Below are 13,379 nucleotides of genomic sequence, written 5' to 3'. Positions count from 1 at the left end.
TCATTTACTATTACACTTTTGAACAAATCCTATGTACATTTGCTCGATATATCCACTGTACAGTGTAATTAAGACCAACAGCCAGCTGATTTCTGTTTAGTCCTTAAGTTGTACAGTCTCAACGGGCCATGAAAGAAGGGTATTGTAGATCCAAACATTCATTACTTAGTGACAAATGTGCCTGATTGTGTTTAATACAAAGGGAACTTGTATATAATAGCAAAACCTGAAATATTATAAATATGTATCACCTTTAAACATCTACATTAGTATTAGAATGAAACTATAATTAGAATGTCAGATCTGTGCACAGTTGATTGCATCCTGCGTTAGAATTTTTGAGTAATATTCCAGAAGTCATTAAGTACAGTTTGAGGTTAAAGGTACAGTTTGTAGGATTTAGGGGCATTTATTAGCAGAAATGGAATACAGCATTCATAACCATCTGTTCAATGGTGTATACTTGTCTGCAACAATGAATTGATGTCTTTTCTTAAGCTTGGAATGAGCCCTTCATATCTACATGGGAGCGGGCCCCCTCATGGAGGTCATCATGTTGATACAGTAGCCCAAAAGGACATACTACTTACTCTGCGTTTCGCATTTTGCACTGCGGCCAGAAGACTGAAGGAAAGAGCAAATGGTTCCCCTTCTCACTGACTACTTGTGTTAGTGTTGGCTTACAACTTTGAGAACCCTCGTTTGAAATGGGGGATCATACATATGAATCCTACATAATGTAACATTAAATATCTCAACATCACAAGTCCTTGACATTTTATCTGTGTTTGCATCACTAGATTCACAGCTGGACTGATGAAGTACCAAGCATGTTGGGTTTTGTAATTTCATCATTATTGCTGCTGTAAATATTATGTTAACCTCATATAGCAATACTTGAACTGATACAGTTGCTCAGACAGATGAGTTCAGAGTGAAGAGGAATGTAACGACCACCCGGCACTGGGTCGAGATTTGGCCGTACCGAGGCAGCTTCGCACAGGGGAACAAACAGTCGGACCTTTCAGATTCTTGGACACAGATTCTGCTATCACATGATGTAACTAACCAGCACAATCCCTGAAGTCACCAGCGCTCACTCCACATGTACAACTTCCTCTGCCCCCAAAGTTTGTCATACAAACACAAGAGATTTTTTTGGTGGAGAAACCCTGTTTGACTGTAGAGCCTCTCACTGTTTGTTTGATAATGGTCGATTGAGCAGATCTTGTACATTTTTTAAATGTTTCTTCCTGAATATAGATGATATAAAGCTAAAACTGTACGTGGCTGTGCGTGTGTGTCTTTATTTTGCCCATTATAATGAAACGCAGTTAAATTGGGTTGAAAGATGATGCAAAAGAAATTTCTCATTAGCATCAGATGAAATTTAGATACAGGATACTGACTTATTAAGAACAGATTGATTATCTGTGTGTGCAGGTTTGTTGCTATAATGGCTGTTTCTGTAAGTTTTCATCATAAAACATACAGAAAAGTTTTTTTTTTTTTAAATGAAGCATGTTTAGAGTCTGGCCGTAATGTAAACAGTGATACAATTTTTGTATTTTTAAATCTATACGTCACCATGGGGAATTTTAAATGAAGCAGTCGAGATATGTTTATCATGTAGATTTTCAGTTTTCAGTTTTTTCATATATTGATGAAAAATATCAAACACTTTCTGGTTCCAGCTGTTCTAATGCAGTATGTTTAGAGCTGAATTTGGTTATTTGATCAACAGATAAGGTTTCATCAACTATTTTCTATAATATATGAATTATTAAGTGTGTTGATTTAAAAAAGACAATGTCAAATGTTCTCAAATGTGGAAATTTGTTCCTCTTCTTTTTGCTTTGAAATAAACTGATGATTTAAAATACTTTTAATCATCTTTAAATATTTTTAAAATGGTTTAAATATTTTTTTTAACTGACTTCAAAACCTCTATATCACTGCAAAACACATTAAATGAATTTAATTAAATACAACACAGATCATTTTGTATGAAGAAAGTAAACAGGAGCACAAGGCGATGCAGTGTAAAGTAAAGAGAGAGCTGGGAAATAAGAAGGAAAACATGTTTGGTGAGCTGTACATAAAGTTGAACAAAAAGAAAGGGATTTGTGGGGCTGAGCTGGAAAGGATGTGCAGCAGGTTGGAGTGTTAAAGGATGCAGATAGAAATGTGCTGACCAGCGAGAAGTGTGTTGAGAAGGTAGAAGTATTTTAAGGAGCTGATGAATGAAGAAAATGGGAGAGAGAGAGAGAGACAGAAATCTGGCTGATGTGGAAAGAGTGAATCGGGCAGTGCAATGGATTATTAAGGAAGAAGTAAAGACAGTGAAGAGTGGAAAGGCAGTTGGTCCAGATGACACATCAGTGGAGACATGGAGATGTTTAGGAGAGATGGCAGTGGAGTTTTTATCCACATTGTTCACTAAAATCTTGGAAAGTGAGTGGAGCAGAAGTGTGCTGGTTCTGATTTTTAAAAAGAAAGGTGATGTGAAGTGCTGTAATAACTCCAGAGGTATAAAGCTGATCAGCCACAGGTTGAACTTATAGGAAAGAGTAGTGGAAGTAAGGCTTTGAACAGAGGTGATTTACTAGCAGCAATATGATTTCACTCACTCACTCACCTTCAACCGCTTACTCTAATTAAGGGTCACGGGGGGTGGAGCCTATCCCAGCAGTCATAGGGCATGAGGCGGGGTACACCCTGGACAGGACACTAGTCTGATGCAGGGCCACGTACAGATGGACAAACACATACACACCCACATGCACACCTACAGACAATTTAAAGTCTCCAATCCACCTAACGTGCATGTCTTTGGATGTGGGAGGAAGCCAGAGCACCCAGAGAGAACCCATGCAAACACGGGGAGAACATGCAAACTCCACACAGAAAGGCCGATTGATCCCCTGACCTTCTTGCTGTGAGGTAACAATGCTAACCACTAATCCACCGTGCTGCCCTCACTATGATTTCATGCTGAGAAAAATCACTTCAAATGCAATGTTTGATTTGAGAGTCCTGATGGAGAAGCATAGAGAAGGCCAGAAGGACTTTTATTATATGGCTACAGCACTACGCTCACTCTGATTGGCTGATTTCTGGTCTAATATTTTCCAATTTCAGACCATTAACATGACACCTGGTCCGGATCGTGTATCATGTTTGCAATTTTTTTACAATTATAATGGCACGAAATAAAAAAAATAAAAGCAAACAAAGAAAATGGAGGAATTAACAGCAAATAAGGTGGAAGTGGACGTGTGAAATGGAATGCAACAAGATGAAAACACAGGTCCGAACAGTCAAGAGCAGATTGAAAACTTCGTTACAATCCAGAAAGCTAAAAATACGATTAGAGAAACCAAGTCAGACATGAACATACTCCATAAATATCTAAACAGCAGCGGAAAAAATACACAGATTGAAAGCTTATCAGCTAACGACCAGACCATCTGTTAGCAAGTTCTTCATGGAGGTGAACAAAGCGAACAGGTCTGACTACAAGCCCAAAACCATCAGCAGCTTTCATATTCGTGCAATACTGGAAGTTCGCGTGTTAATATTTATATAATAGCTATATAATAAACAAACTATTAACCTCACTTGCTTAGTCTACGGGAATATCAGACCTTGGTGCTTTTTGCATGGATGTCGCTACACTTCTATACTGTCAACACCTCAGTCTGATATATTCCCCTACAGACCTTGTGCTCGGTTAATAATCGTTTAGTATTGTATGATTGTGGACTTAAGGAAAGCTTATGACAGTGCAGAGAAAAGTTGTGGTATTGTTTGAGGAAGTCTGGATTGGTAGAAATACAGTCAGTGTGACAGTACAATAGCAATGCTGAATAGGTTCAAGATGGAGGTGGGATTGAATCAAGGATAAGCACAAAACACTTTCTTGTTTGCAATGGTGACAGATTGATGAACAAGATCAGACAGGAGTTTAATGCTTATGATGCTGTGGATGACATTGTGATCTGCAGGGAGAGTTGGCAGGATACTGCGATTAGTCAAAAGAGGTGAAGGTATGCTCTGGAGAGAAGGGGAATGAAAGTCATTCGGACCAAGATGGAGTCTGTGCATGAATGAGATGGAGGACAATGGAATGGTATGGCTGAAGATAGAGATTATGAAATTAGATGAGTTTAAATACTTCAAGTCAACTGTTTAATGTCATGTAGAGTGTGGTTGAGAGGTGAAGGCAGGGAGGGTAGAGAATAGTGGCAGGGGTGATTTCTGATAGAAGGCTTTGTGCAAGAGTGAAAGGAACGTTTACAAGAGAGTAAAGGTGCTGTGACACTTGCACGACTTTGATCTGTGCACTTGCACGCACATCCTCATGACGATCCCATCCACTGTGTTCCCAGGTGGACGCCGTGCTTTGTTCCGCTGGCTGCCATGTGTTGTGTGCTGATGCTGCATATATAAAATAATTATTTTGTAGCGGATTAATCATTTTCTGCCCGAGTTAGCTGTTGATAACACCTCTAATTGCTTCCGAAATCACAGGGGAGCACTCCAGCTGCTGCTTTTCTTGTGCGCACGGGCTGAACAAGGTCGAGAAAGCATTTGGAGCCATCTAAGAAGGTAATTATTTGTCATATTTACATTATAATGGCTTGGTAAAACAGTTGCATGTTCTTTCCTTCTTGTATGCAGCTGTAAAAGTATGTTTGTGATACATTTACCATCTCATTATAAACATTTAGACGAGCTGCACTCTGATGCAGTGCACTGATGCAACCACTCGCACTGCTCACGTCTTCTCTCCTCAACTTGACGAGCTGCAGGTAGTGTTGGTGAGTAGATCGCGCAACGTTTGCATTCTGAGAAACCAGAAATCTTGATTTCTCAGAATGAATAAGATGGCGAACCATGCCCTACTTTTTCTGAGTCTGTCTCAAAACTTCTCAATCACACCTCGTACTTCAGGCAGGTGTACGGGAGGGATGCAGCGTACATCAGGAGAAGGATGATGAGGATGGAGCCAAAAGGCTGGAGGAGGAGGGGAGGCCAAAGAGGAGATTTATAGATGCAATGAGGGATGACATGCAGGAAGATGGTGTGACAGAAGAAGAAACAGAGGACAGGGTGAGATGTAGACAGTTTAGTAGAAGAACTGAAGAAGACAAGAGATCATCATAAGATGTTCATTGAATGGTTTAAAGTGGATTTCAACTGGCAAAATGTAAAACAGAGTGGTTGTTAAAAATCAGTAGGAATCAAGACCTTACTAATTGTTCTTTGCATTAAATAGTTTAAAGATCTTTTGAAAAACTTGATGCGCACTGTTTTATGTTTTTTTATATTTGATGTCTTCAAGTTAATCGATCATTTTGAAACAAGCAACAGATTAACTCATATAAAACACTATTGAAAAGCAGCATTCATGATAAAAGCCAAACTTTTTCCCAGCAAATACAACTTATACAGGCTGTTATGAAGTATTTTATCCTGACAGTGATTTTATTAATTTTGTTGTTGTTGTTATTATTATTATCAGTGTTATTTTGGAAATTTGTTGTTGAGTTTTTGGTATGGGGGGGGGGGGGGGGGGGGTTGTCGTTTTTTTTTTTTTTTTTGGCCAGAACAAAACTACGGGTGAGGAAGTGAAGTACGACTGCCACTTTGTGGTGAAATTGTGAAACTGCATCCCGGAAGTCCGTTAGTGTTGCAATGAAAGCAGACTTGCTGCTGTCTTTACCTTCAGTTATCGTTTATGTTTTCTCTGGACACTAACATGGGCTCGCTGTCAAACGGTACTGTAAGATATGTTATAATGTAAAATATGTAGTGAATATATGTTATTGTATCGTAGAAAACGCGGCAGCATAGAAACGTAAATTAGAAGAATGGACCTCAGCGGGTTAGCATGTAACTATGCTATACACTAGCTATATAGCAAATACATATAATGATTTAGCGTTTGCTGGCTTGTGCACTTAATCTTACAATGACGTTTAGCTGTTGCCTTTTTTGTTGACGCTAATTCGTTCAAAGTAACATTTAGCTAGCTACTGTTAGCTGTTCAAAATATCTGCACAGAACAACCAGAACTCATTTTTATTCAAAGGTCAATAACTTAATCCCACATGACATGAAAATGTTCAAATAACACGGCATTTAAAGGTTTAAAAATTATAATAACATTTTCAAATGCCAAGATATGATTTAATCCCATATCAAAATGCTCCATTCCCGCACAGAACAGTGAAGTGTAAAAAGTCAAAAGTTCAGTGTCAAAAGTAGACAGCCGGGTCCATGAGTAGTTTGCGTGTGTGTATTTTTGCCTCTGTACACCACTTTGGTAAGATTCTATACGTTGTTAGACAGACAAAACAAATATTATTATAGTTAGAAATTATCATTTTTACACCCAGGTTTCTTTTGATCAATCAGGGGATGGACACAAGGACTTGTTGAAGTCACTGAATCCGTATGACCCAAAATTCCTTCAGTCATTGAGGAATATAGACAGTGCGTTCTGTGATAAACCACATCACACATGGGAGTTAGGGTGGTCCTTATTTTGCAAAGTTTTGAAATTTAATACTCTTTAATACCCCGAATAGGTTCCAATTGATGAGAAAACATACTGTGTAAAATTTTGTTTGCATAAATACATTTTTTCGAGGTAAAAGCTTGAATTTCTAAGTGAGCCCCAGGAGGCTTCATCAGGACTTTTGATATTTCATTGTGCAGGGAACATGTTCCTATGTGCATATGACAATAAACTTCTTTTGAATCCTTGAATCCTTGAATATGTTGTTTAGGATGGGTTGGGGCACCATTAAGCTTTAGTTTGCATAGTGTTATATAGCAGAAAACAGCACAGTTTCAATGCTTTTGAGCTAACTCTAAAAATTAATTTATACAAAAAAATTTTACACAGCATATTTTTTCATCAGTTGGAACCTATTCAGGGGGTCAGAGTATTAAATTTCAAAACTTTACAAAATAATAATCACCCCAATGGGAGTCTCGAGCTCAGCGTTGATCATTTGTGAAAATTCTTCCATGTGCAATTCCATTATGAAGCTGCATAACTGGTGATGCAGCAGACAAAAGTTGCACAATGCAGAGTCTCTCCTGTTGTGTGAAAGTGTAATGACACGGACCCACAACAGGGGGCGTAAATGAACGGTCAATGGAAATAAAGAGTAACACTTTTAATGTTGTGAAATGTGCACAACGGATACAGATACAATTCAATACTACAGTCAATTTGTACAGTTGGTGTCGTGTGGGCAGGCTCGAGGATAGGAGACGCCTGTCCAGATAAGAGTCGGGACCCACACGATTTCCACCGCCAACAGATCTGGAACACACCGAAGCCACCAAGTCCCGAGTCACCTTGTGGCCACCGTCTCCAGCTGTCAGATCGGGTACTGCTGGCAGGGAGCAGAAACAGTCAAGGGTGGGTGTGTGCACACACCCAGCAAACAGTCAGCAGAGTTCTGATAATGAAGGGAGAAAAACACTACCTCCCACTTCTCACAATATCACAGTCGTGCAGATCCTAATCTCACAGCTGAGGAGCGGAAAACGCCAACTCCTCCTGACCAGCTGCAAGTGTACTGAAACGTCTGCAAACTCAGAATATAAAGTACAGCTTTTCGAGCTTAACAGCAAAGTACGTTGCAACAATAAGTTTAGCTGAAACAGACAAAGACGGCTGAGAGTTTACCTGAGTACCTCAGATGATTTCTCGGCAGGGGTGTGGTGTCTTCTCCAGGCTTTTATGGATGGCTAGATGAGATGATGAAGGACAGCTGTCAGGGTCCCTGGCGGCGAACTGCGCCCTCTGGTGCCTGAAGCCCGTCTACAGGCAGAGCGCCCTCTGGTGTTGGCCAGCAGTACCTCCTCTTCGGGCGGCCCACACAACACTCTCCAATCACAACCACAACACTCCTTCAGAGTTGTTAATGGTGTTTTGTGGCTTCCTTCACTAGTCTCCTTCCTGCATAGTCATTCAGTTTTTGAGACATACCTACTTCATACTCTTAGTATTTCTTAATGATTGTTGTAAATGAAGTCCAAGACATATTCAAATTCATTTGGAAAGGTTTATGAGTACTTTCACATTAAAGGGTACCCAGAATCTGTCACGGGGGTCAAAAATAAAGTATATCTTCTTTAGAAAATGTTGCTTATAGAAACAAATCCCTAAGAAAAGCAAAAATGAAAATGCTATTGGACTCTGATGTATTCATCTCTCCAAAAATTTCTTCTGAATCTGGTGAAATGTGAAATTTTTGAAAAGGAGACATTTTATTTATTTAACAAGCAGTAATATTATAATTCTGAATAATCAAGATGTGTAATTCTTACCTCTGGTGAAAGCATGTTTCCTCCTCTGTACCCAGGAATGTGTGATGTGAAGTGCCTCCACCAGCATTAGCCTTAAATGGATGAGATATTGGTAGATGCCAAAGTTTCACTATTATACCAGTTTTTCAATATGTACCCTCTAATGTGGAAGTGCCCTTATGTATCCATCCCCTGACTTGTGTAAAGATAACTGGCTTTTTGTATTGAATGTGTCCAGTTACTTATGGCTTCTGAAGATGGAGGGACTGTGTATTAAAATGGCTGTAATTTCTGAATGGTTAACATGATATTGCTGTTGAAGCCTTTGAAGTAAAAGTGTAAGTCTGTACTTCAGTCACGTCCTGCTTCATTTCAACTCCACTGTGGTGATGTACAAAGGCAAAATTACAAATACTGTATCACTGTCCAAATACTTGTGAACCTGTGTGAATGACTCAACTAGCATTTTCTAAATTACAGTCTCAAAGTGACAGCTGTTTCCATTTTTCTCAATCATTTTTTGATGTGTTATGTACACTAAGGATGGACAAATTTTAAATCCTGTACCTCTGTCAACCCGAAGCAGATTCTGTAATTTCTTTTTTATGTATTTATTTATTTTTGCTCTGGTTACGTTTTTACTCCCTGTGGTCTATTTTTTCCACTTGCATGTCCTGCACCATTATGATAAGAGCACAATCATGGCTAGAAACAGACAGAACTCACAAAGGTCTTTTGTGCAGTATAACACTGTTATAATGTAATAATAAACGAAGGGGGAAAAAATTAATTTGAATTTAGTTCATAATTTGTTCAGAAAAAAATTGAAGGAAAAAGTAAAGTGTGCAACATTTTGTGGGCTCCATATGCTACAAATTTACTATAAACACTGTTCTTTTTTTAAAGCAACTACTGCTCTCTCCATAACTGTCCTTTGTTTACACATCTGTCTGCCTCAGCCTGAAATTCAGTCAAAATTAGCTGAATTCTTGAGACATGACTGTTGGTGTGAGCCGAGTCATTCAAGGCTTCACAGTTGTGCTGAGGAATGCACAATTGTTTGTGTTTTACAGGATCTGCAAAGAGCAAACTGTGTATTTTTGGCAATTTTTAAAATTAAATATGTAGAATAAAGTAACTTTGATGAAATATTACTATTTGAAGCTTAGACTTGGTTATTGATCCTTGAAGCATTTGACACATCTGGGTAATTCAAGGAAACTTGAATGTGGGAATTTGAATGCCAAGTGATAATATGTATTTTTTTTACAGTTTCTGGCTATAATAAATAGTGTAATTTAGGCTTTTTTGTTGTTGTTGTTGTTAAAATAGAAATAAAAAAGTCACTGGGAGTTTGAAACGATCCACCATATCATTAGTATTTTTGCTATGGGTCTTCAGAACCATGCACTGTAGACCCGAACAAGTTACCAGAACTCAAAAATAGTGAGGCAATCTGTTGCCACAAAATTTTTGCGTCCATAAACCTAAAAGTCAATTGTTCCCAGAAGTTTCAATTAAATGCTACTTCATGATTTTCAGCTGCTTCCTTGTTTTTTACTTGGGGTCGCTAGCAGATGTGAAGTGGATCAGTTATGTTGAGCTGGCACAAGTTTTACACCAGATACCCTTCCTGATGCAACTCCATATTACATGGAAGAATGTGGCAGGGATGGGGTGTGAACCAGGAACCTATTGCACTGAAACCAAGTACACTAACCACTTGGCCACCACCCATGCTAATGGGTTCATTAAGTCAGCTCAGATATTTTCATATATACTTAATATATATTACTTAATTCTTTTAAGTTGTGCTTTGAAGTTTAGCTTACAGTTAGGGTTAGCCCATCCATGCCCCACTTTCATTATACATCTGGAATTGTGTCCGGAGTGGAAGTTTGTCAGGGGAAAAACATGTGCCATCTCAACACACAGATCCATGCTAGATCTGCTGTGCCAACCCCACGCAAATAGCCACCAAAAGTATCACACAACTTTTTCCATGATGTTTTGGGGTGTTGAGTTACATATGCATGTCTCAAGATTTGGTGTTTGGTATGCGGAACAATATTCACCAAAACGTGATATAGCGTGTTTTTTTTTCTTCCACCTATTAAATATTTTTCAATTAACGTATGATCATTTTTGGTCTGTTGGTGTTATTTATGTAATTTATTTTATTTATTATTTTTTGGTCTTTATTTCACATGTAATGTGCGTAATGTGTTTTGGTTTTTGTTTTTTTCACAGGTGCTGAGAATTAACAACACAGGAGCTGATAAAGACTCACACGCCTCAGGTTTATCATCGACTGGGTGCAATGTTTGACACCATGTTGGTGACGTCATATCTGGCCTTCATTTTCCTGTTAGTCCTGTGTGTTGGCCTTGAGCTCACATCTCGTCGCCTCACTCCTCCTCAGACGGCTCCTTCTGCTGTAGCCAACCCAGTCTTCCGTCGCTTCCAGCGTGTATTCCTCCGGGCATACCTGTTGGCTCTGTGGGCAGACTGGCTCCAGGGTCCTTACCTCTATAAGTTGTACCGTGACTACACTTTTCTGGAATCCCAAATAGCCATCTTGTACGTGTGTGGCCTGGCCTCCTGTATTCTGTTTGCTCCTGTTGCTGGTTGGCTTCCTCAGGTTCTGGGTCGCAGACAAACGTGTCTTCTCTTCTGCCTATCCTACTCCGCATGTTGCCTCACCAAGCTGTCACAAGACTATTTTGTTTTGATTGTGGGCCGTATTCTGGGAGGTTTGTCCACATCCCTACTCTCCACCACATTTGAAGCCTGGTACGTGCATCAACATATAGATATCCATGATTTTCCCAAGGAGTGGATTCCTAGCACCTTTTCAAAAGCTGCTACCTGGAACCACGGGCTTGCTGTTGCAGCAGGGTTGGCGGCTAACCTGTTGGCTGAGTGGCTCCACCTGGGACCTGTGGCACCCTTTCTTTTAGCTGTACCCTTCCTGGCAAGCTGTGGATGGGTGGTGCTTACAGACTGGGGTAGGGAAGAGGCTGAGGGAGGCCTTGAAGGGAATAAACAGACACCCGTCCTTGGAGTCCCAAATGCATCACAGGCCCGTATGTCTGCCAAGGCCCGGTTCTCACGGAGCTGCCACGACGGGCTGCGCTGCCTGCTGTCAGACAGGAGAGTTATGCTGTTAGGTGGAGTGCAGGCTTTGTTTGAAAGTGCCCTCTATATATTTGTGTTCTTGTGGACTCCAGTACTGGACCCTCATGGACCTCCTTTAGGAATTGTGTTCTCTTGTTTAATGGCTGCTAGCATGGTGGGCTCCTTACTGTACCGCCTAGCCACCTCCACACGTTACCACTTGCAGCCCGGCCATGTGCTGTGCGTGGCAGTGTTGATGGCCTTCTTCTCCTTCTTCATGCTGACTTTCTCCACGACCCCAGGACAGCCTAGACCTCATGAGTCTTTCCTGGCCTTTCTGCTGCTGGAGCTGGCCTGTGGCCTCTACTTTCCCGCAGTCAGCTTTCTTCAGGGCAGGGTGATCCCAGAGGACAAGCGGGCCGGTGTGTTGGCCTGGTTCCGGGTGCCTCTGCACCTACTGGCCTGCTTGGGACTGCTCGCACTCCACGGGGAAGTATCAGGAACAGGTGGAGGAGAGGGGGGCAGCGGTACCAGACACATGTTTGGGGGCTGTGCAGTCATGATGCTGGCAGCTCTGCTGGCTGTGGTCAGTCTGTTCACGCTGGGCAGAAATGACACAGACCTGAGACTAGAGAGCGACATAGAATGAAGATGACTTGGACCACATGTCTATTTATTATGTGACAAATTAAACAATGCTGAGGAGAAACCAGTACCATAGTTTATATTTTTTGCCAAAATGAAACTGAAATCAATCAGTCCAAATGGGGTATTTGTATTTTTCAACTACATTTACGCTCTGGATTTCGTGTGCTTTCCTTGTTGCTAATATCTTTTCTGAATCCTGTATGTGTAACTAAGATCAGGAAACAAACTTTTATTTTCAAAGGGAAAAAGAAGTATAAAAAATTGACTGCTACTGGATCTAAATTAACTGCCCTGGATAAGTGACAGACTAATTTAATAAGATGTTTGTGTTTGAAATACAAGCCTCAGTTTTCTATAAGGATCAGTAACACCCAAGTGTTTATCATATGTTTAGAAACAGAAGAAACTGGCTGTTACAGAGCGCTTAATTAATATCCAAAGAAATAAGGTCATATCTTGTATATGGATGTGTTTTTGAATGGTATTTTTGCATTACTTTGATTTCTTCAGTTTACTGTTTTTATTGACATTATGCCTTGCAATTAGCAAAGTATGCAAAAGCATAATAGAGTGAGTGAGTGGGTCAGCAGAAGTTCAGTTAAACTAAAAACTAATGTATATTCAGCTTTGGAATTTTGGATTCTGATCAATACAGATGAGGACTAATGAAGCCTATTGTGGGCCGTGTTGGCATCCTTTAACATAATTTGCAGTAATTCTTTTATAAGTTTAAAAATGTTGGCACAGTGGAGCATGTCTGAAGTTGTTAACATGCAAAGTAGTCCTTTTGTTTGCACATGATTGATGAAGCCTTGTTGCTAATCGCAGCATCCTGGTGGCCACTTGAGGTTGGTTGTATTTCGAATGGAAAGGCAATATGGGTCAGTTTTGGTTTAAAAGTTCTGAATTTGTAATTTTCTTTTTTTCCTAAACATTTCTTTGTCCTATATGTTGAAATAAAATTGTACATAATGAACAAATGCTGTATTTTTTTTTACGTCAGGGAAATTGAAGTTTTTTAAATTACCACTTCTAGAGCTGGTTAGCACTAATATTCATAAATGTTACAGTATCAACCGTTTTAATTTACTAGACTGTCTGAATTTAATTGTCTCAGTAAAAAGGCCTTGAGTGATGGTTTATTTTTTTGCTTGTGAATGAAAATTATCTGAGTCAATACAAATTAGTTCTGCAATGATTAATCCATTATTAATTGATTAATAAATTACTATAAAAGTGTTTTGGTAACCTATTAATCATTTTGAGTACTTTTTTTGGTA

General features: G+C 39.7%; 1 protein-coding gene across 1 annotated transcript; it reads left to right on the top strand.

Moving 5' to 3' along the window:
* Positions 1 to 5,655: 5,655 nt before the first annotated feature.
* mfsd5 (major facilitator superfamily domain containing 5) lies at positions 5,656 to 13,075 on the top strand. The gene is made up of 2 exons (XM_034172434.1): positions 5,656 to 5,783; positions 10,585 to 13,075. The coding sequence occupies exon 2, from the start codon at positions 10,655 to 10,657 to the stop codon at positions 12,098 to 12,100; it is 1,446 nt and encodes a 481-aa protein (XP_034028325.1). The 5' UTR covers positions 5,656 to 5,783; positions 10,585 to 10,654; the 3' UTR covers positions 12,101 to 13,075.
* The last annotated feature ends 304 nt before the right edge of the window (positions 13,076 to 13,379 follow it).

Source organism: Thalassophryne amazonica, chromosome 6 (assembly GCF_902500255.1).
Source record: "Thalassophryne amazonica chromosome 6, fThaAma1.1, whole genome shotgun sequence".
NCBI classification, from domain to species: Eukaryota; Metazoa; Chordata; class Actinopteri; order Batrachoidiformes; family Batrachoididae; genus Thalassophryne; species Thalassophryne amazonica.
Note: the sequence above shows the minus strand (reverse complement) of the source record. Positions and strands in the feature narration are given on the sequence as shown.

What these genes read in the sequence shown, in the direction of transcription:
- mfsd5 (XM_034172434.1), top strand. Translation starts at nt 10,655, where the DNA reads ATGTTTGACACCATGTTGGTGACGTCATATCTGGCCTTCATTTTCCTG.